We start from the raw sequence: 25,219 nt of genomic DNA on the forward strand, positions 1-25,219 counted from the left end.
CCCAACTTCCATATCACGCACAATAGTCCAGGACCAGTCTCTTGTACCTCATACAATAGGCTCATAGGTAGAGTTGTTTGTTCTTTCAACATATCTGACGAATGCATGTAGGTTATTACTAATTATAGCATCCTATCTGTGTGTGTGTGTGTGTTTATCTTAAAAAAAAAAAATAGGACAGCATCTACAGTTGTCAAAAGAAGGACCTCGCCTGAGATCTGTTTGAAGGTATCCCTTTTCTATTGACTCCGTTTCCGCAATGTGATCTACGGACACGTTTTGTTTTGATATGCCATTTAGAGCTCTTCTCCGTGGAGGGTACAAGACATGGTTTCTTGTTTATTTTTTGGACAGACCTTGGCTGAACTGTGTATATGGTTCAGACTCTATTTACAACCAAGGAGCTTCCAGAAGCGCCTTGTTACAACTCACTTTTAAACAGCCACCATTCCCCCCCCCTTTTTTTCCTTCCGTTATAGTGTGTACAGTGCCCTAAACATGCGTGCTCAAGGCTTGCTTCTCAATCAAAACCAGACTTAGAGGAGAATGGTCGAAATGTCTGTAGTACCAGAGCATGATGAAGAAAATATTTCAGCACTGATTGCTTTCAGTTTCAAGGGAAAAAACAAAAACAAATGTTGACTCTATTCATGGTGACATAAATTCTATACATTTTTGGACTGCTATGCATGTGAAATTGAGACTGTGAATGTCTTTCCATCTGATGCAACATTACCAGATCTGTGTAAGATGGAGGGAGGGGTAGGAAAAGATGATATGATGAAAAGAAAAAGGAGAGAGAGAAGGATGGAGGGAGGGAAAGGGAATGACAGATAGGGAGAGTTCACTGACACAAGAGAGCTGAATTACTGTAAAACGAGGAATGTTTGCGTGCATTTTAATTTCGCGAATTTCGCGAGCGCCAAGATTTGCGAAATTTCTTGTCTACACTATATGCATTGAACACCAGTGGCAATTCGCGAAACTTTCGTGCCGCGAATATGTCATGTTTTACAGTATTGAGATTCTTGTGTCCAGGGTGTGCATTTGAGCAGACATGTGGTAGCCTGGCTTCCAGCCTGCAAGACTTTTCCGTCTTCCTTCTTGTGCATTTAATTTACATGCTGCGGTAGTCTCTTGGGAAGGATTTTCTGTCCATTTCTACTGTGGCAGGTGCACCAATATATCATTATCAATCATTTGTTAGTCATGTCTGAAGACTTGATACAGACATGCATTGATTGGATTATGCAAGGTGATAAGTTTGAAGAAACTCTCCCACAACCTGGTATGGAGGCTAACCAGTCAGGTGGTAAGAGTGACCATGCCTACCCAACGTGATGTGCCAGACACACACTTGTCACACCTAAATCTTCCAGGTTACCTTGGCTTCTGGTCCCGTGGTGGTCCTTTGTGGCTCCCGGGGAGAAATGCTGTAGGGAAAATTTCTTGGAAATTAAGTACACTTGACCCCTGCCTCCCAACTTGGAGTTTTAACACATTACAAGAGGCCTCCGAGAATTCACTGGTGGTTAGGGCAGGATTCTCTTGTAAGGTCAAGCTGATATAATACTCATCTTCAGAAGATATCGAAGTGGGGTCGTAATGTCATGGTAATGCACATCTCTCACAAGTTCCTATTTCTACCAGATGTCCCTGGAAAATTGCAAGAGTCTCAGCAACTGTTATATTCAAGATTAAACCTAGCTCTTTGGAAGATTGGAATGAGTGAAGGTCTTACATGGATGTGTCTAGTTTCTGTTTGAGTGCATGCAGCACATCTTTGCACATCTTTGTGCGCTAAAATATGGCTAGTTCCATATCAACGTTGGACAATTCCATGACAAACTGTCCCTTCAAGAAGAACAAAAAATGCATGCCTTATCTGGACGATACATATGGTAAATCACAACATCCATTTCAGGGTGACAATGAGCCATTGAGCAGCGCTTCACACTGGCACTGATCAGATGGTCCAGGACCAATGAAAGTTACTGTCAAACCAGTAACTTTTTCTGGAATGGGCCAATTAGAAATGGAAAAACTGGGTACCTGCTGGTCTGACAAACAGGTTGGACCAGTAGAAAAAAAAATGGGTTAGTGTATAACCCTGCATTGAGTCTTGATTAATTTGCTCCTTAATTTCACAGCACTATTTTGCAAGATACCTTTATCATCCTTGTGATGATGGGTACAGTTCTGAAATTTGACTTTCAGCATTCTGGTCCTCAATGCTCTGTTTAGACTTGATCAATGAAACGTTTTTGAGTGCATGCAGAAGAGGACCTGTGCCTCCAAACTTGGCTGTGTTGTGATGTCACACCTTGACACTGTTGTTCTGTCACATGTAGCAGGGGCATATAACTGCCTGCAGGTCAAGCATGAGAATTCATAAGGGAAGGGAAAGGGCAGGGGTTGGTGAATGGACTGGTTTTTATGAGGTACCTCTTTTTTTTTACAAGCACTTCTAACTTTATAGGTAGACAAGGAGTTTAAAAAGTGGATTAATTGCTCGGGGAGAGTGAAGTTGGGCAACATGTGTAACGTGGCGAGTCGTGTGAATACCAGATGCTACCATGTATCAAATTGCCGATGGGGCAGTGGCAGTGTTGATGAAGGGCAACTGTTTGGAGCAGGTGCGTGATGCGTGTTTGTGAGTGTGTCATAATTTCATGACTAACACTGTTAGTAAACACTTGAGAGAAGGTTGAAAGTTGACTAGCTTGGATAAAGTGTCATTTACGAGAATTATGAGGTCATAGTTCAGGTACACTTTGTCATGTTAAAATGGAGACTGATGCAATAATGTTAATGTAATGATGATGATGATGATGATGATGATGATGATGATGATGATGATAATGATAGCAACAATGATAATATGATAGTTACATAGTTTTCTTTGTCTAGGGTAGCCTCTTCAGTGTTGCCACTGCTAATATCTGAGGACCCTACCACTATTATTACCATCCTTGCATTGCCGGGTAACCATTTGTAGAGGAGGATCCAAGAGAGATGTGGTGGGTGAAAAAATCATGTCCAAGGATGTTGGCATGTGACAAAGTTTGAACCCAGGACTTCCTATTGAATGTCAAGAGTCTTATCCACTATAGTCCTTTTTACACTTGTGTTTCTTAACCCCGGACTTTCTCTGACCCAGGACTATCGTTAGTCCCGTACCAATTTTTTCAGCTTTTTACACTGGCCAATTAGTCCCGTACTATCTCTTGTCCGGGGCTAAGGAGAAAACTGACCTTTTTACACTATTTCTTAGTCCGGTACTTTCCAAACCACATGAATATTCATGATTATGTGTACTGTACACGTACACGCACGCACCGGCAGCACTTGATTACCTCGTTTCTGATTGTTCAGTGAGGGTCGGACTTCGTCTCCGTCACTTAGCCCAGGATTATTTTTTTGTTCTGTTTACACTCACTGCTTGGCACCGCAATTGCGATGCTGCCAGATAGTACCGGACTATCGGTGGGGCTAGCCCACTTTGGCAAAAACGAGTGTAAACAGAAAGTGGGCTAAGGATAGTCCCGTACCAATGGTGGGGCTAAAGCCCCCCCCCCCCCCCCTTAGCCCCACCGTTGGTACGGGACTAAGCAAAAATTTACAAGTGTAAAAAGCCCTTATGCCACAGTGCCCCCACAATTCTCCTTTTCCCTCTTCATTTTTCCATTAAAGGGATGATATAGTTTTGGTTGAGATGGGGATGCAGGTTTTCACTTTTTTTTTCTTCAAAATGGTTAGAAACCACTCATGAAATATTAAAGAGCATACAAGTTCAAGAGGAATTAAAAGTTTATCTGATGGAAATCAGTTTTGAGATTGTTGAGATATCTAAAAATAAGTAAAACAAAGTGTCCTTAATAAAAGATGGGTCCCACCTTTTATTAGGATCTCTTGGTTTCTGGATATCTCAGCTACACATGTAGGGCCTATTATAAAACTGATTTTCATCAGATAAACTTTTCATATGAAGAGAATTCCACAAAGTTAATTTTTCATGAAAATTACAAATTCCATCAACTTGATACTGATAATAGGGGTAGTAATTATTCCCCCTGCTTTCTGAAAGCAGTTAGTGAAGTGCTCTTTCATTATGCGAGAAAAGTGAAAGCATGTTGAATTTTCTTTATATTTTCTTTATATTGTTGTTCACACATGATGTCATAAACTCAAGTAGTCTCCTTATCCAGTGGTTCCAACACCAAAATTTTTAAAATGCATAACTTTTGCATTGATTGTCCAATCCCCAAACTTTCACTGATGTGCTCTAAAGTAGCTGCTTTCACACAATCTACATTTCTCTTTGGGTTTTGGTTTCCTTTAACACAAAGTTCAGTCTAATTTCCACCTTGTAATTTATGCCCTGTATTTAACCCCTGCGACATTTTCACATCCAATTGAAGTATCATTTCAATAGCTTACGAGCACATCGTAGTGAAATCATTTCATCATTGGTGCAGAGACAATGCGATAAAGATATACAAGATATGATAAGAATAATATCATATACCTGAGAATATGTGAGTTAAGCAGTTAATTTGTGCAGAGCTTTCTCATGTGGTATTATGCCAACTAATGTGCCATTCTCTGTTATCACATCTATTTTCCATGCCCTGAATATTACCCACGTATATGATTCGTGTGTAGAATGGTAGTGTAAAGGAGATGATTTGATATAAGATTACTGTGGTCAAATGGATCGAGGTAGTGATACCAGTACTAGCAAAAACTACCAAGGCCTACGTGGTAACCGTACAAACTGAGAATAGGAACAAGATATGAGGGTAGTGGGGAGGAGTAGTACGCAATTGAACTTGGAATTTAAATATTTTTAACCCTTGTGAACGAATCTGTATTGCTCTTCCATTCAAGGACCTTGGGGTAAGGTTGAGCCCAGTAGTTTAAAAGATGCTGGTGAATCAGATCTCAAGGCCTCTGTTGAAGTCGTATGAATTTATTCAGATTACAAAAATCCGAAAGAGGTCATTGATGAAAGACAACCAGATGTTTTGGGAAAAATGGATGTGACGAGGAAAAGAAATAGGAGCAAAGTTTTGTATCATTTTGCCTCTATTCTCAAGTAAGTTTCAGCTTTCCAAACATGCAAATACTGTCCTCCTGGTTGGTCCCATTCAGAGGAAATAATGCCTAAATAAAGAAAATTTCATAGCAATAGATTGAAATGAATGTGTTGTATCTGTTGTAATGTGATTGCAGTTTTTTAATCTCATGAGTGATTATGAGGTCTTCTGTCCAGTTAGCATAGACCATTAAGGGCAAGTTAAGGCCCTGGACTTGCTTTCAAACAAATGATTCAACATTAGCAACAATTTGAATGCCGTGTTGATGTGCGTTAGTGCAGCTATCAATTAATACCAACCAGTCATAAGCCTGCCATGTAGCTGTACAACATAATGACCATAACAACAGTAGCAGCATGTGGGCATCTATGTTTTCCAAATCGTATGCTTTTGGGGCTATGGTGTCAGAACATGAAATGGTTGGATATTCTAACAAAATGCTCAGGACTTTTGCGCAGACACTCCTCAACGACAGCAGGAGATTGCTCAGGGAAGCTTGATGTATAGATTGTAGAAAACAAGCACCCCCTCCCCCTTTATCATTTCTACCTTTATATGTGAATGCTTTACAGATTATATCTTTGAGAAAAAAGAGAGAGATGTTTGTAGACTCACAAAATAAGAGAAATTTGTCATGCAGAGATAAAGAATGTTCCTTTAAATATGTGTTGTAAGTTATGTTTATTTATACTTTGTTTGGCTTGTTAAACTGGAGATAGAAATCTACTGTCTGTCATTTCCAGCACTGCAACATGATAAACAGAAGCATGATCAGTCTGACAAGTTTGGAGTATTCTTGGCAGTAAGCCAAGAATGCCCTAGAATTTGAGGTGAAGTCAAACTAGTATTTGGCATTCTTTGAGGAGTGGTTACATATTAAAAGATATCAAAGATTTCTGTGTCGGTAAGAGATGAGTGTTCGAGTGATGAATTAAAAAAAAACAGAGAGAGAAAGAAAACTTGTGCTGGAAGAGGTGCCATGGTTGTCGACATCAGCAGCGAGCACAGATCACCTTCTTTCAGCGAGGTCATCTGTCTGACATGGCGTGATTTGCTGGAGGTGAACGGTGATAGCTCCCTCGTGTGTTGAACATGCAGGAATGCCATGTGGCAGCCTGTCTAGGCAATTACAAGTGTGTTTGATGGATATATGCAGGTATTTTACAGACAGCTCCAAGTCATGGTTAAAAGGAAAAACTATATGTCAATCTTTCTGCTCATTTCAATGACATATTTTGATCAAAAGGAGTATTTACAGAAACAGTGGGCAAGACAGTAAATTTTTTGTAGATGCATATTATTTCTTTAATCAAAATTGATATCGAAGACAATAGATGAAAAATGGTCTTTAAAAATCTAACAGATATTGCACCTCAATCAGCATTTGATGATCAAGATGCTAACAAGTTGTTACTAAAGCTGGTATTTGAAATGAAAGTTTAGTATAAAAAGAATGTGCAGTGACAGGAGTTAAACAAAGTGAATGAGACCAAATATCTCAAGAGTCTTGGAGGGAGGCTAGGACCAGAGGTTTAGGGTTCAAGAAAGTTCTCCCAATCCTCCACCCTTCGCTTGTATAATAAACCCAGTTCATCCAGCCAAGCTGACCTTTTACCTATAATTGCACAGACCTGTTAATGCAGCAGAATTTCATATGAAACTAATACTCCACAGCCCCGTGCTGATATATATCACAATGCGTTGACCTAAAGTGAAATGAGACACATTTATGGACATGGCTGCCACAAGGAACAAATGGAAATGCACCCAGGGGTACAGTGATTAAAGTCAGTCCTATGAATGAAAAAATTGTATCAGAGATGAAGCAATTTGTGAAGGTCACTTACAGGCCAGTGTCCAAAAGAAACATGACCCCCCATTTGTGATTCAATAACTGATTTGAAAAACTATCATTAAGTTCTGCCTTTAGATTTCACAAATGGGATGGGGGAATGTGGAGCTAGACAGGATTCCCGTGAGTGATTTATACCATGGTACAAATGATCATGTTCTACTCGCAGGTTAACATGCAAGGTGGAAGGTAATGTCTTTAAAAGTAGATGGTTGAGATATATAAGTCTATGCAGATCACTGGGGATGCAGGAGAAGAGGAACTGTAAAGCTTGAAAGTTTATTCAAGCCCATCCATACACAAGAGTTATTGGATTTTGGGTCTAAATTTGAAGATCATTTTTATGTGCTGCCATTCACATGTGGCCAAAAAAAAAAAAAAAAAAAAAAAAATGCCCGCAAGGAGTCACTTTGAATTGTCAAAACTGAACATGCCCAAGCCATGGCAGTAGCATGACTTTGGGGGCTATCACCGTGGACCTAGTGTGGCAAGATGAGGTTAAAGGTGCATTTTATTTCATCTGAAACATTTTTGAGGCAGACTCATGATCCTGAACGTGTTTGAGGCATTTTCGGGAGATGAATAAATGCACCCATGTTTTCAAATGCATTTAGGTATGCCAATTTGAAATGCCATTCAAAGGGCGATTTAGAATGCGTTTGAAACCACGATCACCTTTCTGCGAGTAGATAAATGCAGTGCTGTTTTAAAACACATTTGTATCTCCAAGATACCCCGGGTCAACTTCCAGCTGGGTTGCGGAGGAAGTGTACAACCAGTTGATGAATTGCATGGCCATTTCAGTTGACCAGCAACAAAGTGATATCGTGAATTACTGCCCTCTCTTGCTCACAGTTGCTCAGGTTAAATATTTTATGCAGCAGGCCTTGGGACTGATTTCATTTCCTCCTCGGTTGTTCAGGATGAAGAAATGGTGGATGTAGAAACTCTTGTCACATCCCAACTCTTCCAAGAATGAAAAATAGAAATGTACTTTATTATGCAGAACAGTATAGAGAAACCATGATTACCCAACTGCAAAGTAATTTTATCTACTGTGTACCAGGTTCTACATCTATAGGCCTGGATATAATTTCAAAATATAAAACCTTCTTTTGACCCCCTGATATCTTTTATTCGCATGAAGTACAAATCAGAACACTTCATTGCTTCTAAAAATGGTGTAAGATAGGCGTACATTTTAAAAAGTTTGTGTTTCAGATTTAGTTTGACCAGATGCTATACAGCACTGCTGTACATGTTTATGTATTTCTGTTGTATATCCACTTGTATTGTTATATTGTTTGTTTGCTACTCATTAAGAACATTCAAGAAAAAGTACTGGGATAATGTTCTTAGCTGCCAGAAACGGGAAGTAACATTTTAGAAAATGTTAACTGACTTCACTGAGTTTGCTAAATTTGATGCTGGTGGGTTCCAATATAGTTCTCAACTATACTTTGCCTCAAGAATTTCTGGTTAAAATAATAGGCAGAGGCGACTCCAAAATAGTACTAATTCATTTGCAGTGTATCAACTGCATGCATATTCCGTCTGGAAAATTTTAAGAAAAAAGGGGTGCTGTTACAGAGAAAAGTCAGTTTAAAAACCCAAACATGATGTCATGTACCATTGGTGAAGGTTTCGGAGTATCTAGCTGTGACTGGCACCACTGTAGTGTGAGTAAATTATGGTAGTTGTTTACCTGCTGCTGAATAGCCCAGGGAAGTGGGAAATCCCATTTCCCCTGGTTAGCATGAGCTGACCAGACACCTTACGAGCGAAACTTTGTGATAGTGCTACAGTGGATTATCTCATTGACATGAAGACTATGTAGGTAGAGACCTGGGGGTTGTTTCTCAAAGCTGTTCTTAAAGTTACAAACAATTTAAGAACGACAGATGATCAGTTCTGATATGCTGTACTTAGCAGAATTTCAATAATTCAGGTCATTCGTAACTTTAAAAATAGCTTTGTGAAACACCCCCCCCCCAGCAACATTTTCCTCCTACACGTATCAATGAACAAAAAGTCCTACACACTGACACATGCAAGGGCCACATTCTGTCAACCAGCATATCTACATCTCTTATAGTTTCATGATAATGACAAATTAGGGGAAAAAAAAGAATAATCATGTGAGACAGTAAACCCAAAAATTTGCAAGAAATTTCCAAATAAAGACAAAGTGCCAGACATTGGAGAATAAGGGCTGTTTACCTTCGAACAAAAGGTTGTCATGCAATTGTATTACTTGGGATCGTAAACAGAATGGGAACAGCGACAAAATGTCTAGAAGATAGAATCAAGTCAAATACTGTAGGCATTATTTAAAGCATCATTATTCTTTATTGAAAACGTCATGATTCTTTATTTAAAGCACCATGATTCTTTATTTAAAACATCATGATTCTATATTTCTTTCTTCTGGCCTAAACATGATACATTGCAAACAGTCAATTTAGGTAATGAGCTGTTCATTCAACCCTGAAAAGAAATTACTCTTGAATCAAATGTCAAGAAGAATATGAGGAAATATGACAAGGCAAATATCACCAGGAAATGCTTCAGTTGCGTGTTGCTGGTGTTGCATTACATGAGAGCTACCAATACTTATGCAGCACACATTATGGCAAGATCCTGTAAAACTTCCTGTGAACTCACACCTGGCAAGACTGCATGTGACTACTTAAAGTTTGATGGAACTTTTGATTTAAAAAAAGACTCAGAAGAAAACAAAATTGCATGGATTTCCATAAAGATTAAAGCTCCAACTTCAGGTTAGGTTTTCCCTTTTTATTACTCCCAGTTTCTTCCCTTGTATTTTTCCCTTCTCCAGGATTCAAAAGTCAGGTGCAGTTTATACACCAGCAAATATGATAGTCAGTTAGGGGTGCTCCCAATAGCTGGTATCTCACTGAGCGGTGAACGTTTGCGAACGTAGCGAATTTGAGATTCGCCAACTTTTCTGACGAATGTTTGCGAAAAATCAAGGTTCGCTTCTGCCATTAGTGACAGTTAGCGACTTTTAGCGATGTTCAGCGACATTTAGCAACACTTGAGCGAATGTTTGCGACAGTGTTTGCGAAAGTGTTTGGGAAACACGGGTGGCGACTATTAGCGACTGTTAGCAAATGTTAGTGACAGTTTTGCAAATGTTAGCGACAGTTTTGCAAATATCAGCAACTGTTCGCAAAGAAATTTTGAACATGTTCAAAATGTCTTTGCGACAAGAAAAACTGCTTGCGACAATAAAAACCGTTTGCGAATTTTCTTGCAACTGTTAACGAAGCTTTTGCAACCCTTTACGAACCCTTGCGAAATCCCAAATTCGCTACGTTCGCAAACGTTCACCGCTCAGTGAGATACCCCCTTTAAAGTGAATTGTATAGTTGAGTCTTTTGAGTGGGTACCTCCACTTTTTTTGGCAGAATGTATAATATGTCTGTATGAAAAATGCCTAAATTTGTAATGATTATTGACAAATGTTATCCTTTGCTATCTATGTATCATTCCTTCAAACGTATGTCGAATCTATATTTTTTGTACATTCTGTTGAAAGAAGTGAAAATAAAACCTTTGAATTGAATTGAATTGAATAAAAAGAAAAAAATTAAAATGTATGTGTGTATGTGTGAATGCTGCTAACATGTAATTATCTAAAATACCACGAATTTTTCTAACCATTATTGTGTGTGTGTGTGTGTGTGTGTGTGTGTGTGTGTGTGTGTGTGTGTGTGGTTAAGTCATTGAAAGTTCTCATGATAAGGGATAGGAAAGCAGCATAAAATAATTACATATATATATATATACATGTATGTTATGATTTCTGCAATTGTTGTGTTGTGTTTTGTTCCAGAAACAATGAAAGAACTAAAAAAGATAGGGAAGAGCAGTGCATCACATATGATTAGAAAGAGATAGCCTCTTTCTCATCTATGCAGTCTTTGCAGTGTCAGCAGCAAGTTGTGTCAAGTTGATCGCAAGCCTTGAACTAAGGCTAGGCTGCCGCAGTTGTTGCATTAACTTTTCGCACCTCTGGCGTGCTGGGGGCAGCGTGATTCAGCGTATTGTGGATTCCTTTAATGCAAGTGCCACGGAGTGGATGACCACAGAGATTGTCTGTTGCTTTTATACCAACGTTTCACACCAGTCATCATTGCATGCCATGAATTTCAAGCACGCCTGTTGTGTCATCGCATAATACTTGGTGTGAAGTATCATTTTTATGATGAATAATTTTGATGTAATAAGACAAGGCTGAGTCCCAGTAGCATGCACTTATGCTCTAGATTAACAATTCTGCCCAGTCTCTTTTTTTTTTGTTATTTGTTACTATTTTCCTTTTCTTATATGAAAATTCTAATTAGTAACATTGAGGTTTGCCTGAAGAGCCATGTCTTTTTCAAACTGGTAAGGAAGTACGGACACTAACAATATTGTGTTTCTGTGCATTATTTTTTTACCGAGTCTGTTCATCTACAGTCATAAAATTTTCACAAGTTGCCTCTAACATTCAATGCATATAGTGTAGACAAGTTCATTTCTCTTCATCATCAAGGGTAGAATAAGACACCATCTTCGTGAAAATGCAAGAAGATGAAAGTTTTCTGGTCTGCTTTTGTGGGAAGCAAAAGAAGTGTAATCTGCAAGAGTTTTTTTTTTTTTTTCTGCAAGAGATCTTGTAGCATGCGATCAGGGTGGCACTGCTGTTTTGTGCAAATGCTTGCTGCGCTTGAAAGGGAAGCGGTTGTCACAGGCAATGCAATGTTCGTAATTCTGCCATCAAACAGTGCTTGCAGACTGATAATATCTGTGAATCTTCTCATCGATGATAAGCACCTTGTGAACAACCTCATAGGTAAGGAGTGATTTCTCCCTGAATTGATAGCCAAGATTGATGGTTAGGTAGCTCTGAATGTAATGTAGAACCAGAAATTTTTGAAAATTTCACAGGAAGGCAAGATTCAAAAAAGTGAGAAGCACGCAAAAGTTCTTGTCTACACAGTGCATTGAATGCCAGTGGCAATTCATGAATATGTTATGCTGAGGAAAAGGTCAATGGCTCCAATTTGTGAAAGTTTCACCACAAATGTTTCTGGTTTTACAGTGATTTTAGTGGGGTAGTACTGAAGATGTTAATGGGGACTTTTTGATTGTGTAGACAGGGATGTCGTTCTCATTCTCAAGCCATGCCAAATGGTTGTGGTCCACTCATTGTGTCCAACCAGTTAGTAATCTGTTAGGATTTTCAGAACACATGCTCATGATGTGGACATCTTGAACTTATGGATACACCCCCAGCCAGCCTGATTTTTACATCCAATAATAAACATAAACCGTCCTGGAATCTAAGAAGCAGTGAAATCCTTCATACAATCATGTTTATCTCAGAGTGATAGTTGGAGTCTTGAGTGAAAGTGATGAGAGTGATCAAGGTGACGTGAGGAAGGATGATCACAAAAAGGGCTCCCTCTATGACCCAGTGAAGGATTTATAGCACTTTTCTATACCCGCTTTTTTTTTTCTCCCTCTCTCCTTCCTTTCTATACATTAAATCCGCATCAGATTTGGGTTGGCAATTAACACTGACATGCCTGTCTGTTGACGGCACATAGAAAGTGGGTGGGGAGAAAATATGAGTAACCTACCAAGTTCCATAGTTTTGTAGAGTTTTTTTTTTTTTTTTTTTTTTACAATGCTTTGCTTGCTCATTAGCAAGGGATAAAATGAGAAATGTGATGTATATGTATCTTCAGACACTAGTATTAAAAGGCGATGAAAATCATTTACTAACACATTCATATGCATTCGTACACTGATGAAATGATGCTTATATAGTTTATATAGAAGGTTGATAGTGATTCTTCTGTAAATGAAGACAAAAAAGAAATAATGACAAGTCTACTTCATTTAGCACTGTGTCATGAGCCAATTTACTACATTGAAATTAGCATTCTTCAAAACTGGTTAATCCACGGAACATGCCAGTGTAGAATACTTATTTATTGAAAGTTCTAAGAAAAATGGGCAGTGAAAATGTCATCTTATAAACTAAAACAAAAACAAAAAACACTGCCCAAGCTGATGTCTTAAAAGAAAACAAAAAAGATGCCCGCTGTGCTTTGCCTCACTAAACTATTTAAAATCATGTGCTGCAGAATTCTCTGATTAACGTAAAGACCTTAAACTCTCTCCATTTTTTGGAGTCCATGGGAGGAGAAGAATAGGAGGATTAAAAAGCCACGCCCATGAATCCTCCCACTACCCTGTGCTTAGCTTTCCTTCCAGACTGCCCTCACTTTTTTTTTTCTCATGTATTGGTACATGTACTTTGATCTGCTGCATCTCCATAGGATTTTATTCTTCTTCGTATGTATACACCTCTATGGGTGGTTCGAACAACATAGGAGATTAGCCTCTCCCCAGACTGATGTTTTAATTTAAATCTACAAGGGTGCAGGTAGGGTTGGAAGAGAAAGTTGAAGTCATAGAGCATGGAAGGCAGGCTATGGGATCCGAAACATTATGATGTGGTTCTCACAAGACTCGTAGTATTACACAGCCCCACCTTGACTTCAACAGCATGTGCTGTTTTGATGGTGAAAACAGAGCGCATGATCTACCCAGTAAGATTTTTGTCTTTTCTTCTTTTTTTCAAGGGGTATGTCTAACATTGAATCACCCCATTGTCCATGCTCTCTCCAAAGACCAAGGAGTTACATATTTTGTACACTTCTTCATTATAACATTCAGCAGAGGGTGTGTATGCTATCAGCCATCATTCAAAATGAGATTTTGTTCAGAGTTTCTGTGATGAGTTGCTTTTGTATTGCCCCTCACATTCACTATTTCATATCAACTCACCTCATCAAGAATGTGATGTCAATAATCTTAAACATGGTTATATACCAGACCTGAAATCTTGAAGTTTACATAAGGGAATGTTTACATCATTAGCAACAAAGAAACCTGGCTTTTTCTCACAGTTTGACTTGTTCAAGTTTGACATCTGACTGCCAGGACATTCCAAAGCTTTATTGTTTGCCGTTGGTCCCCATACCCCTCCCTCCCCCTCACATGTAAACACTTTCCAATCAAATATCCGTTTTTCTTTTTGTCACCTGACCTCACCTTGAAATGAAGGAATGGTCACTGCACTCATAAGTGTGTGCACATGCACCTGAAAAACATAATATAAAAACTGATGATTGTGTGTGGACACACATGCACACACACAAATTTGCTAACTATTGTGATCTGCATTGTGTTGCATTAATTGGCCCATCTTGATATTTTTTTCTTCTTCTTCTGGAAGCTCTTGCAATGAATTTTCATGGGTGGTCTGTCAACAGCATGCAAAGATTACTGTAAAATGAGGAATGTTTGTGTGCATTTTGATTTTTGTGAATTTCGCGAGAGCCGAGTTTCGCGAAATTAGAATGCATGCTAAAGATCTTGTCTACACTATACACATTGAATGTTAGAGGCAAGTCGCGAAAATTTCATGCTGCGAATAAGGCCGTCAGCTCCCATTTGCAAAAATTTCATGCTGCGAAAATATCGTGTTTTACAGTAATTGTGTTATTTATGCCATGTTTTAAGTCCATATGAGGGTGCTTGGAGTAATGCTGTGGTCATTGTTAATGCTGTGTAGTATGAAGAGTGAAAGTGCTTTAAGCCTGTAGTGAGGTTTAAATGACTGATATAAAAAAAAGTAAAACAAAGTGATCCTGATAAGAGGTGGATCCTCGGCCATTTCAAACAAGTCTTCATCAAATTAGATTGGAATTCCTCTTAAAATTGTATACACTCTTTCATATTTCATAAAAGGTTTCTCAAACTCATTACCTTACAAACAAAAAGAAGTTGAAAACCTGAAGCCCCATCACAACCGAAACTTGTACTGTCCCTTTAAGTTCCAGTGTTAGCCGTCCATCTTTAAACTCTAGGTTTTGCAAATTTGGTTAAATTTGCCAGTGTAAATGGTCTATGATGTATCATTGCTGGGATGGGGAATGCGTTTCATCTCGCCGACACACGTGACCTCTGGTGGTGCCCGTCTTCCTAATTGCTCCTCATTACTCGCCAAACCGTCGACAGTCAGCACTGTTTACACACACAGAAACGCTTACACACACACTTGATCTCTTTCTCTTTGTTTTGCTGAACTTGGCCTTGTGCCATCACATCTGCCTGCTATCAGTAACATATTTCCCCCTAATACATGGTTTTTTTATCCATGAGAACTATGTAGTAGGCCTACTAGTAGATGTTCTGGATGAAAAGTAAGGTGCTCACGTTTCTATGACATGAGCAGTGAGATATTGTCCAGAGATGAGTAGAGAGATAAATAGGTAGGTATTTAGGTAGGTAGGTAGATAGATAGATAGATAGATAGATAGATAGATAGATAGATGGATAGAAAAACAGATAGTTAGGTAGATAGATAGGTAGATAGAGAGATGAGTTGATGTTGAAGTTGATACACATATTGTGTCATGATACTGATTTTTTTTTTTTTTTTTTTGCTATCTTAAAAGCAAAATTATCACTCTTGGTGGTGGATCGCTATGATATGACTTTTTGCGAGATGTCGATGAATAGGATTTGTTGGCTATTCTTTCATTTATCTCATAACCCTTGTCCACCTGAGTGGATTTACCCATGATGCAATAGGTGAGGTGAGGGAACGAACCATGGTCTCAATTTTCAGATTTCCAATGCCTATAAAGCCTACAAAACAATAATAACAGCAACAAAATGCCTTGGAACCTCTTCCCGACAAGCATTATTCACATATGTTCAGCTTTGGCAATCACATACTGTAAAAGTGGAAATTTTCGCGGCGTTGACATTTTTGCGCATTTCGCGCAACCGCAAGCTTGCGCGAAAATAAAGGCACGTGAATATTTTTGTGTGCCATATGTTCTAGTTTTTAATGCTTTGATTGGGCGGAATTAAAAACACGCGAATCTCTTCTTACGTGGCCAAGCGCGAAAAATTAGTTGCGCGAAAATATCCACTTTTACAGTAACAGAAGTTTTTATGGAATGTGTGTGTGTACATGAACTTCTGGACCCTGAGTGTATGTATGATTGCCAGGGTGCTGGATAACGTTTCTGAAGATGGGCAAGTTTGCAGGCAAATGTCCCATTTGTAGCACGTTCTACACTCGAACATATAATGCAATTCTTCTTTCTTTTATTATTTTTTTTGTAAGTGAAATGTGAGATGCAAGCTGTCATTACTATTTCTCTCTAGAGAGACTTATTGGCAGAGAAGTTCTATCTTTTGTCTTTGTTCGTCGCGCTGGCTCTGACCGCAGATTTCTTGCGAAAATGATTCAGGCGACATTGGAAAGTGACTATGTATCAAGGGTGCCAGCATTGTGATGCTGAAGTACCTCTGTGCCCAATTATTTTTGATGTGATTGAATAGTTTCATGTTGCCCAAGGTTTTATATGTGAAATGTGATTCTTGCCAGGTGATGGGGGGGGGGGGGCAAAGTTATATGCATGATTGTATCAGAGGAAGTCAGTGATTTGATTTGACCACAAACGTTTGTCCATGAGGGAGAGATGCAAATGGGAATTGGGAGTACAATGTAGCACCATAGACTTTGTGTGCTGTTAACACCCTTTTTTTTCTCATTTCATGAAACTCTTGACTGTGACGTGTGTTCTTTGCTATTCCCTTGATCGATCAATCACCAGCAGTTCAGAGCAAGGAGAATTGTCACAGTGATTTTCAGTATCTTTTGCAGTGTAACTGATGACATATAAATTGGTTCTTAGACTATAATGCTAGTCTGTGATGGGCTTTGGGATATAAATCTCTCTGTGATTTGTGTGTATTCATATGTGTGTCTACCTGTCTGTCTGTCTGTTTCTGTGTGTATGTATTTATGTATACGTGTGTAAGTATGTGTGCATGTATGTCAGTGTGTTTGTATGTGTGCATTTTGATGATCTTCTGATAGTCAAATAAATCATTGTTATCACCACACAAGAGATTTATTATTTCAGTGAGCTTTGGGAACATTTTTTTTTTGTTCCTTGTTTTTTTTTTTCTCTCTCTTTTTGAGTCATTTCATGCTCAGAATCTCCCTGGGGGAGAGATTGAGCAGCGTTAAATCAGCCAGGCTATGAAATCATATTTTGATTTGTGAAAACTTGAGCCTGAGAGAGGGATCAGCCATGATGTTTGTAGAAACATGGCTAGGGGTCAAAGGTCACGATGGGGTACGGAAAACATTGATGTATTGCCTGTAATTGGAGGACAGGGAGAAGGGAAAGGGAGTGGTTGAGATGGCTAAGAGAGAGAAGGAGAGGATGTGTGTGTGTGTCAAAGAGATAGATAGAGTAGAGAGGCACATACACATACTGTAGACTTGATAGGTAACATAGCTGAATAAAGAAAAATAACTAAGAAGGTAGAAAAATATGGAGAGATAAGAACACAATACTGAAAATTCAGACAATTATTAGCAAGAGGGAGGAGTATGCAGAGTTTGCAATCAAGGGGGCTGTCTACACACTTGTCGTTGCTTGATAGTTTAATCGAAGTGGTATCTAAATTTTCGGTGCAGAATTTCTCGTGGAGTCATTATAATCATCGCGACAATCACCTCCCCCCCCCCCCCCCATAATTGATATTGTAAATCAAATTTGTGATATCTTAACAATATTTGATAGTTTTCTGTTCATAAATCTCCTGCTTGTGAGTGAGATGCCAAGGTCTGCCTTTTATTAAAATGAACTCTGTGTAGTGGTAGCTCATGAACCCTGCAAGACACTGGAATAAATCAGGATCTGAGTGTATATTAGAATAGACTACCATTATGATGGTAGCCAGTCCACTCTTTTCATTCTTTTTGCTCATTCATCCGCATAATATCTTCTGTTGTGTGAATCTGCTGGTATTATGCAATGATTTTGATTCAGTACAGATGCATGCAGTGGACAGCCAGATGAGTTGAAAAAAAAAAATTGAACACAGTGTAGGATGGAGAGATTTTGTACTGTACAATGCACCCCTGTTAAAACAAACACAAATGCAATGAAATTCTTGTTACAACAGAGCAAAAAATCACATCCCCAAACTGTCATCTACAGTATCTAGGCTCTTATCTTTATTTGCTTTACTGTTTGGCTACTACAAAATTTCAACATAATGAAAGAAAAGTGCTGGTCAGGAAAAGTGGATGAAAATGATTGCCCTGTGTAGTTCTGATCATTCTTTGAGGCTGCATGTGCCCGTCAGTGAATCTGGCATTCATGCCTTTCAAACAAAGCGAAAAAAATGAATGTAAATACATAGCCATCTTTCATAATAAATTGTTAAGGATAAATGTTAAGATTATAACCAAAGTCAGTATGCATCTCGACAGAAGAATTTCATGAATTTGAATAACTGATCACTGATCAATTCAATGCTTATTTACGTCAGTGTAGGGCAGTTTGTCAATCAGTTGCAATAAAGTCAGTATATTAATCACATGAGCCTGTACACTAGTGAAGTCAAACCAATGACTACTAGTATCCTTTCCTCAAGACCTGGTAACAAGACACTCAGTCCACTTGTTCTTGTGGAATACATTATGATACTCATATTCCAGTTTGATGCAGTGGTCATTGCTATGTTAGGCAAGCCTGAGATAATCATTCTGTCTGTTGAGAGCAACCATTTTGAATGAAGTAAACTAGTGTGTTGTGATAGGTTTGATGTTTTGGGGCTCCCTCTGATGTATGAAATCTCTTTTCTTTTTTTCTTTCCAATCAACAGCTGGAAGAACTAGTGACGAGTTGGAACACAAGGCACAAACCTCTAGGTAAGAAATCTGATTGTGACACTTGCAGTCTTCAAAGAAAATTGGCCAATTTGCCACGTGCAGTCGTGTATATTACAAATTTTCATAACATCCTTGTATTCTTTGCTTGGCAATGAAAATATTCTGTGAGTGTGTGCCGTGCATATGCCACAAATTCCCATAAGATTGACAAGATAAGCAATGTTTGTTGAATGCTACATGTAGGTGGCAGCATAAAATCCCACATCTGTGAAGTCAACAAGTCATGAATATGTAAGTTTGTTATCTCCTTCATGCTACATGGCTAAAATATATTCAATATCCATTGTATACTGTAAAATGAGGAATGTTCGCGTGCATTTTAATTTCGCGAATTTCGCGAGAGCCAATATTCGCGAAATTAAAATGCACATGAAAGTTCTTGTCTACACTTTACGCATTGAATGTTAGAGGCAACTCGCGAAAATTTCATGTCGCAGAAAAGGCCATTGGCTCCAATTCGCGAAAATTTAATGTTGCGAAAATATTGTGTTTTACTGTACTTGAATCAATCATTTGTGAAGAATCTTCATTGTGTGGGTATACTAGCTCTGAAAATGGTTAGCATCCCATGCAAAAAAAAAATAAATAATAATAAAACAGAAAAGAAGAGAAAAACAGTGAATGTGAAACTAGTTTTTCATTGAGTGTAATATTTTGCATTTTATCTTTCTTTGGTCATATAGGAGTCATATTCTCAAGAGAACTGTGGCAAGAACATCGAAACTACTACACAACTTACAACAAAATCAGGAGGTATGTTCAGCAGTTCATTAACCTCTGTGCAGTGCAAGTAGATCTGGATAATTAAGACATTATGAAGTAAACAGAGAAAGAAAAAAAAAAGTGGCGAAATTAAAAGCCAGCAATGATGAAGTACAAATCAACAATTCAACTAATGTATCACATTATAAGAATAGATTTACAGTGTCAGATTAGAGTTAACAATAGGTTAGTAATGTAAGTTTAGTTGATTCCCAGTTGATAATTTTATCTAACCTTTTTGAAAAGAAAATGAACAGTTGCCCATTTTGATGAGAGCAGTTTTTTCAGAAGTAAAGGAACAAAAGATACCGAAGGAGCAGAAGGATATAGAAAGTGATTTGAAAAAGAAGAAGAAGAAATCACTGGCAGTTACACCCTTCTGCTTGTCAAATGACCACATGTTAGGAATCTGCCGACATGGCCCTGTCACAACGTGTGTCATTGAACTCCAAGTAGTGTCAGCATTAGTAAGCAATGCTGCATGGAATGACTTGTGTGGCATTTCTGAAGGGTTTGTGGAATGTGAAAGCGATGAGGGAAGATGTGATATTTCGCGGTAATGGAAGACAACCCAGAGGAGACGAAAACATCTGGAGCAAACTGTTGTGCTTGAAACGGACACCCAGGGTAAACGCATCATAGGGTGATGAAATGATCCCCAGGGAGAGTGCTCATCTCCTCCCCTCCCCCCCCCCCCTCCATGTCTCTTGCTTGACCTTGCCCTGGTAACATTCATGAAGAGAGGGCATCACTTAGCATCATCTGTCATGGGGGTCGAACCCTGGCGGGGGATGACCTTGGGAGCAGACCCCGCCTCCATAAAGCCGCAATGAGGAGATGTTCGCAAATTGCCATCTAACGATCTACTTCATCATCATCCTCTAGGCAGCATCTTTTGGCAGTTGCTGTGGAACCCAGAGCTCTAATGATTAGTCTGCTAACGGGACTGACAGATCTTACAAGGGTGACACTATTGCTCTTCGACATTCCTACACGAGTCACGAGACTAACAAGTCTGAAAGGGGGAGAAGGAAAAATACAGAAAAGGAAAACAAAACAGAGGAGCCAAACAGTGCTGGTGTAGATGATTGTTTAAAGGGGATTTATCCCTAACTGTATGATTATATGGATTGAGTGGATGCAGGAATATTACTTGTACAAATTATTGAAGTTTGAAAAAACTCAGACAATCCGTACAAGAGTACTGAATCTTTATTGAAATTTCGGTTAAATCCATGTGCCTTCATTGCTGATTTAAGAAGCTTTCAACAACTTTGTGATGTTAAAGGTCCAGTTTACCTTTGGGAGCAGTCATTTGAAAAATGTTCAAGATATCGCCTTTCATGCATATGTGTAGGTCTGTTGTACCACAAAACACCCTCCCATATAAAAGTTTTGCTATAAAGCCTAAGATAAAAGGAGATGTCAGCATTTTTCTCAATAAACCGTAGTGGTATACGGTTTAGTCTGCAAACATTTTCATTATAACTATTGTTCACATTTTCTATATTCAACAATACTTAGCATCCATTGTACTGATTCAAATTTTCACAGTGGTTGTTTCTACCCCTAACTCACATTTTAGAACTATCTTAAAGCACTAATGTTGGGTTTTTGTTTCATCTGCAAATGGTAAATTATGCCTTTAAAGTACGGTGACAATACAAAGAAAGTAAAATGAGAATTTCAAACAAGAAGAGACCGATGATCACTTTCTCCTCTCTGTATCTCTTTTAACTCTCACTTCCTTATTCCTTGTCTCTTTGTATGATCTTCATAAAAGGTGTCATGACTTTTGTTTTTTTTTCCCTGTAAGAGTATTGAACAAAAGTTTTCTGTAAATGCAACAGCAACAACAAGGACATATTGTGTTCATGATAATATGTGCATGTATGTGTGTGTGTGTGTGTGTGTGTGTGTGTGTGTGTGTGTGTGTGTGTGTCTGTGTTTGTGTGTGTGTGTGTGTGTTTGAGAGCAGAGGAATGGAACCAACTAACTTATTGCTGACCCTTTGATCTGACATAATTTCAGGTAACTCCCTTGGTGTGTTATCCTTTGCTCATTTTTCGGTACCAAAATTGGCCGCGTCAACCGTTAGGAGTGAGTATGCCACAGCGGAGAGCAAAAAATATGGACGGTGATGATTGATTGGTTTCTTAGCTGCCTCGGCCATATAAAGTCAGTATAATCCCCCAAATTATCCAATTAGATGTAGGAGACTCACATCTGGGGCTTGGAGGGTAGCGGGGATGCGCCCCAAAAGAAGAGCCCAGCCCTCTAGGGTGGTGCCGTGGAGTTCACCACGTTGGTCTGTCTCTCTTCTCTCTCGCTCCTGCGCTGGCCTCTTGTGAAACCAGCTTGTGCATATAGGCCTATGGTGTTCGTTTGGAAAATCACACTCACATAATGGAGTGTGCAGTGTAAGAAGGTCATACTTTAATTTTCTGTAGGACCAGTATCTGTTCCCTTTTTGCTCTAAATTCTCTCTTTACCCAGAAGAAATGGGAAGCAGAGCAGCTTCTGATCTCACACAGCACATCAATGCCTTTTTGGTTTTTATACCCACAAGGCACCCCTGCTTCTCACCCCATTTCTCTATTAGTGCATTTCCAATCCGTGTTCAAGTTGACTTTGATATCAAGAGAGTAAAAATAAATCAGACAAATAGTATATATTAGTATACTGTAAACGTGGAAATTTTCACGGTACATTAATTTTCGCGGATTTCGCGCTACGTTCAGCTAGCGCGAATTCAAAAACGCGCGAATAAATCTTCGCAATTTTCTATGCATATTTTGAACGGCCTGAATTGTGTGCGCTTCGTCGATGATACTGCTACGTAGTACAGAAATGTTTACGCATATAGCAGTATCATCGCACGCACCGCACGCACCGAGCCCACAGCCGATTGGTGTGCTACATCCCCGCGACTACAAGTGATACATACACGAATGTATGTACTACATAGTTGAGTGCTTGTACTCGCACTCGCGCTGCTCGCTATGTCGCTTATCGTATGCTGGCATCGCTGGATGAAAACAGCGACTGTGTATTAACCCGCTGCGGAGCGCGAATTTAAGAACCCGCGAATATGTTTTCAAGCAGCTCAGCGCGAAAAATTAATCGCGCGAAAATATTGACGTTTACAGTAGGCCAAAGTCAAATAGTATAAATCAGACAAATAGTATATATGGTATAGGCCAAAGTCCCATGCAAATTTGAATTAGACTGAGGAAGTTGTTAATTCTGACATGTTTACACCAAAAAGTGGTGGTGGTCGTAACCACGTCTGCAAATTAGCAAAGATAATGATGTCATCAACACAACACTCCCATTGGTTTGTGCACAAACATGTTATAAAATCAGGTTTTGGATGATTCAGCTATACACCCTATACTATAACCTTTTCCAAAAAACATTACCGTTGTTTTTCACAATATAGAGCGTATATACTTATCCAAACACCTTAAGAATTTGGCATGAAAAGGAAGAGTAAGTTTTTTTGGTTTTTTTTTTTATACTAATTCTCTGTCAAAACCCTCAGGAATTCAGTGAAAAATTGTCTGAAGATCAATGGGAAACTTGTTTGGTAATGATATCATCATTCCTTATTGCACTTGTAATTGAGAATTTAAATATCAATGTTATCATGAAAACATGGGAAACTTTGAAATTCAATAACTCTTTTACTGTGTATAAATTTGAGTACTATGAAATCTACCATTCTTCTTGTCTCAGTGATGGTGATTTTCCCCAAGCAGACCCACCCAAGTCCCTTCTCATATCATCTAGATAATATTTGTGTCAAAGAAAGTATCACATTGCTCACATTTTCTTCTTATTTCATTCACTTTCATTGTTTTCTCATGGCTTTCTTTAAATGTATAATACATCTGTCCTTCAGATTAAAGGGAAAAGCCAATCCATGTTATAGTAGACTCTGAATGAATTCAGTAAAATCAGAGACAGACAAAATGGTAGAAGTTTCATTTATATAGGACAGAAAATAGGGGAAAAAAAGAATGATGAGAGTAGATATCTAAAGAGTGGAACTGCGCTTTAAAGGATGAATTGTAGTAATCAAAAGAATGTAGTGATAAAACAGCAGTTCTGTCCTTCGCAAAGAAATGAAAAAAATCCCAGTATCACAAAGAAAAGACAAAAACAAAATGGAAGAGGTTCTTCAGAGTGTATCATAATTGTGTGCTTGAGCTGAAACTTGATCAGTTGCGTCTTAGGATTTTATTCTTCTCTCTGAGAAACATGAGCAGTTATTAGGGTGCGTCCAGAGATGGCTTTTATGGTCTCCCGCTCCTGACAGCTGAATTATGACCTTGTTAAACACGCCTAAAAGGCACGATTAGTAAGAACATTCCAACCCTAAAAACGGAGAAAAAGTCTTGAAAAGAAGCTGAAGGAAGGAGGCACACCATTAGTGGGTGAAAAATGAGGCAAATATCTGAAGGGGGGAGGGGGGTGGAGGAAAGAAGGGGGAGATGGGATGCAGGTAAATATGTTTTTGTTGTACTTTGCTTTGTTTTGCTTCTTTGCTGAATATTACTGAAAGTGTTCAGAGAGAGACAGAACAACAGATTTAGCTGATGTTAGCTAATAAGAATGTCACAACTTTAGACTTACTCAACCTGATCTTGACTTCCCTCCATTCTTTTGGTTTGATGACTTGCATTTATAATTGATTTGTTTAGGGGTGTGCCATTCTATTCTTTTCCCATTTGATGTAATTTTTTGACCATTGCTTCTTTTTTTTCGTATTAGATTAAAATGTTGAGACACCCCAAGATCTACTCCATATATACTCAGTCTGCATTCTGTAGATGTCCTCTGTAACCTTCTGAGAATTGTTACAAGTGCAATTTCCTTCCACATGAGCTTGATAGATAGAGTGAACAAACAAAGTTTCACTGGAAATAATATCACATTTGAATCAAATATAGGCTCTGCCAAAAAAAAAAGAAAAAAGCCAAGTATCCATATCATTTAACTTTCTTCATTACACAATGCAGGTTTTGACAAACAAAATCCGATCAGAAGATTTCCTTATATAGGGAAGTGCCATGTACAAACATGATGTGACTGAGAGTAATAGGTAGTGGTTGCCCTTCTATGAAATTCTGGTGATTTCCTCTGTATTTCATCCAAAGGTGACAGTTGAGTTCAGGATAGAATCATCCAGATTTAAGTTCATTTTTAGCCAGCTTTATGTAGTATGACAGTGTTTCTTTTCATAATTTTTTCATTCTTTAACGCTGTATTTTTATTTATTTTTTTTTTTGTTGCATTATGACAAACCGGCCACGGGGTTTGTTCAAATCAAATTTATGAGCAAAATTCACAGTGGAGAGCTGTTACCTCAAGCTAGACTCTAGGCTGCTATTTTCTGCTAAGGAGCGCTTCTGTGTTGAAGATAGCTGCTGTCATTTGGGAATCTTTATGTGGAATGATATTTCTGTGAGGAGAATGATATTTAGGTTTTTAGACTTAGCAAATTTCTTCTGTTGAAAAATGCACCTGCTTAACTGGAAGAATAATATCATAGGTTTCATAGTAATACAAGTGGCAGGGACTGCAAAAGGTTCAAATGAAACCAAAAATATTTTAGAATCATGCTTGTATCTTGCTGCAAAAGCAGTG

General features: G+C 38.6%; 1 protein-coding gene across 1 annotated transcript in view; it reads left to right on the plus strand.

Moving 5' to 3' along the window:
* Window positions 1-25,219, plus strand: part of LOC139737102 (uncharacterized) — a 95,369-nt gene that overhangs the window by 55,728 nt on the left and 14,422 nt on the right. Inside the window, exons 5-6 of the mRNA XM_071647780.1 lie at window positions 18,739-18,784; window positions 19,489-19,558. Coding sequence (XP_071503881.1) covers window positions 18,739-18,784; window positions 19,489-19,558 — 116 coding nt within the window. The remainder of the gene's footprint in view (window positions 1-18,738; window positions 18,785-19,488; window positions 19,559-25,219) is intronic.

This window comes from Diadema antillarum, unplaced genomic scaffold, assembly GCF_040938485.1.
Source record: "Diadema antillarum isolate AM-2024a unplaced genomic scaffold, OU_Dant_1.0 seq00000682_RagTag, whole genome shotgun sequence".
Classification (NCBI taxonomy): Eukaryota; Metazoa; Echinodermata; class Echinoidea; order Diadematoida; family Diadematidae; genus Diadema; species Diadema antillarum.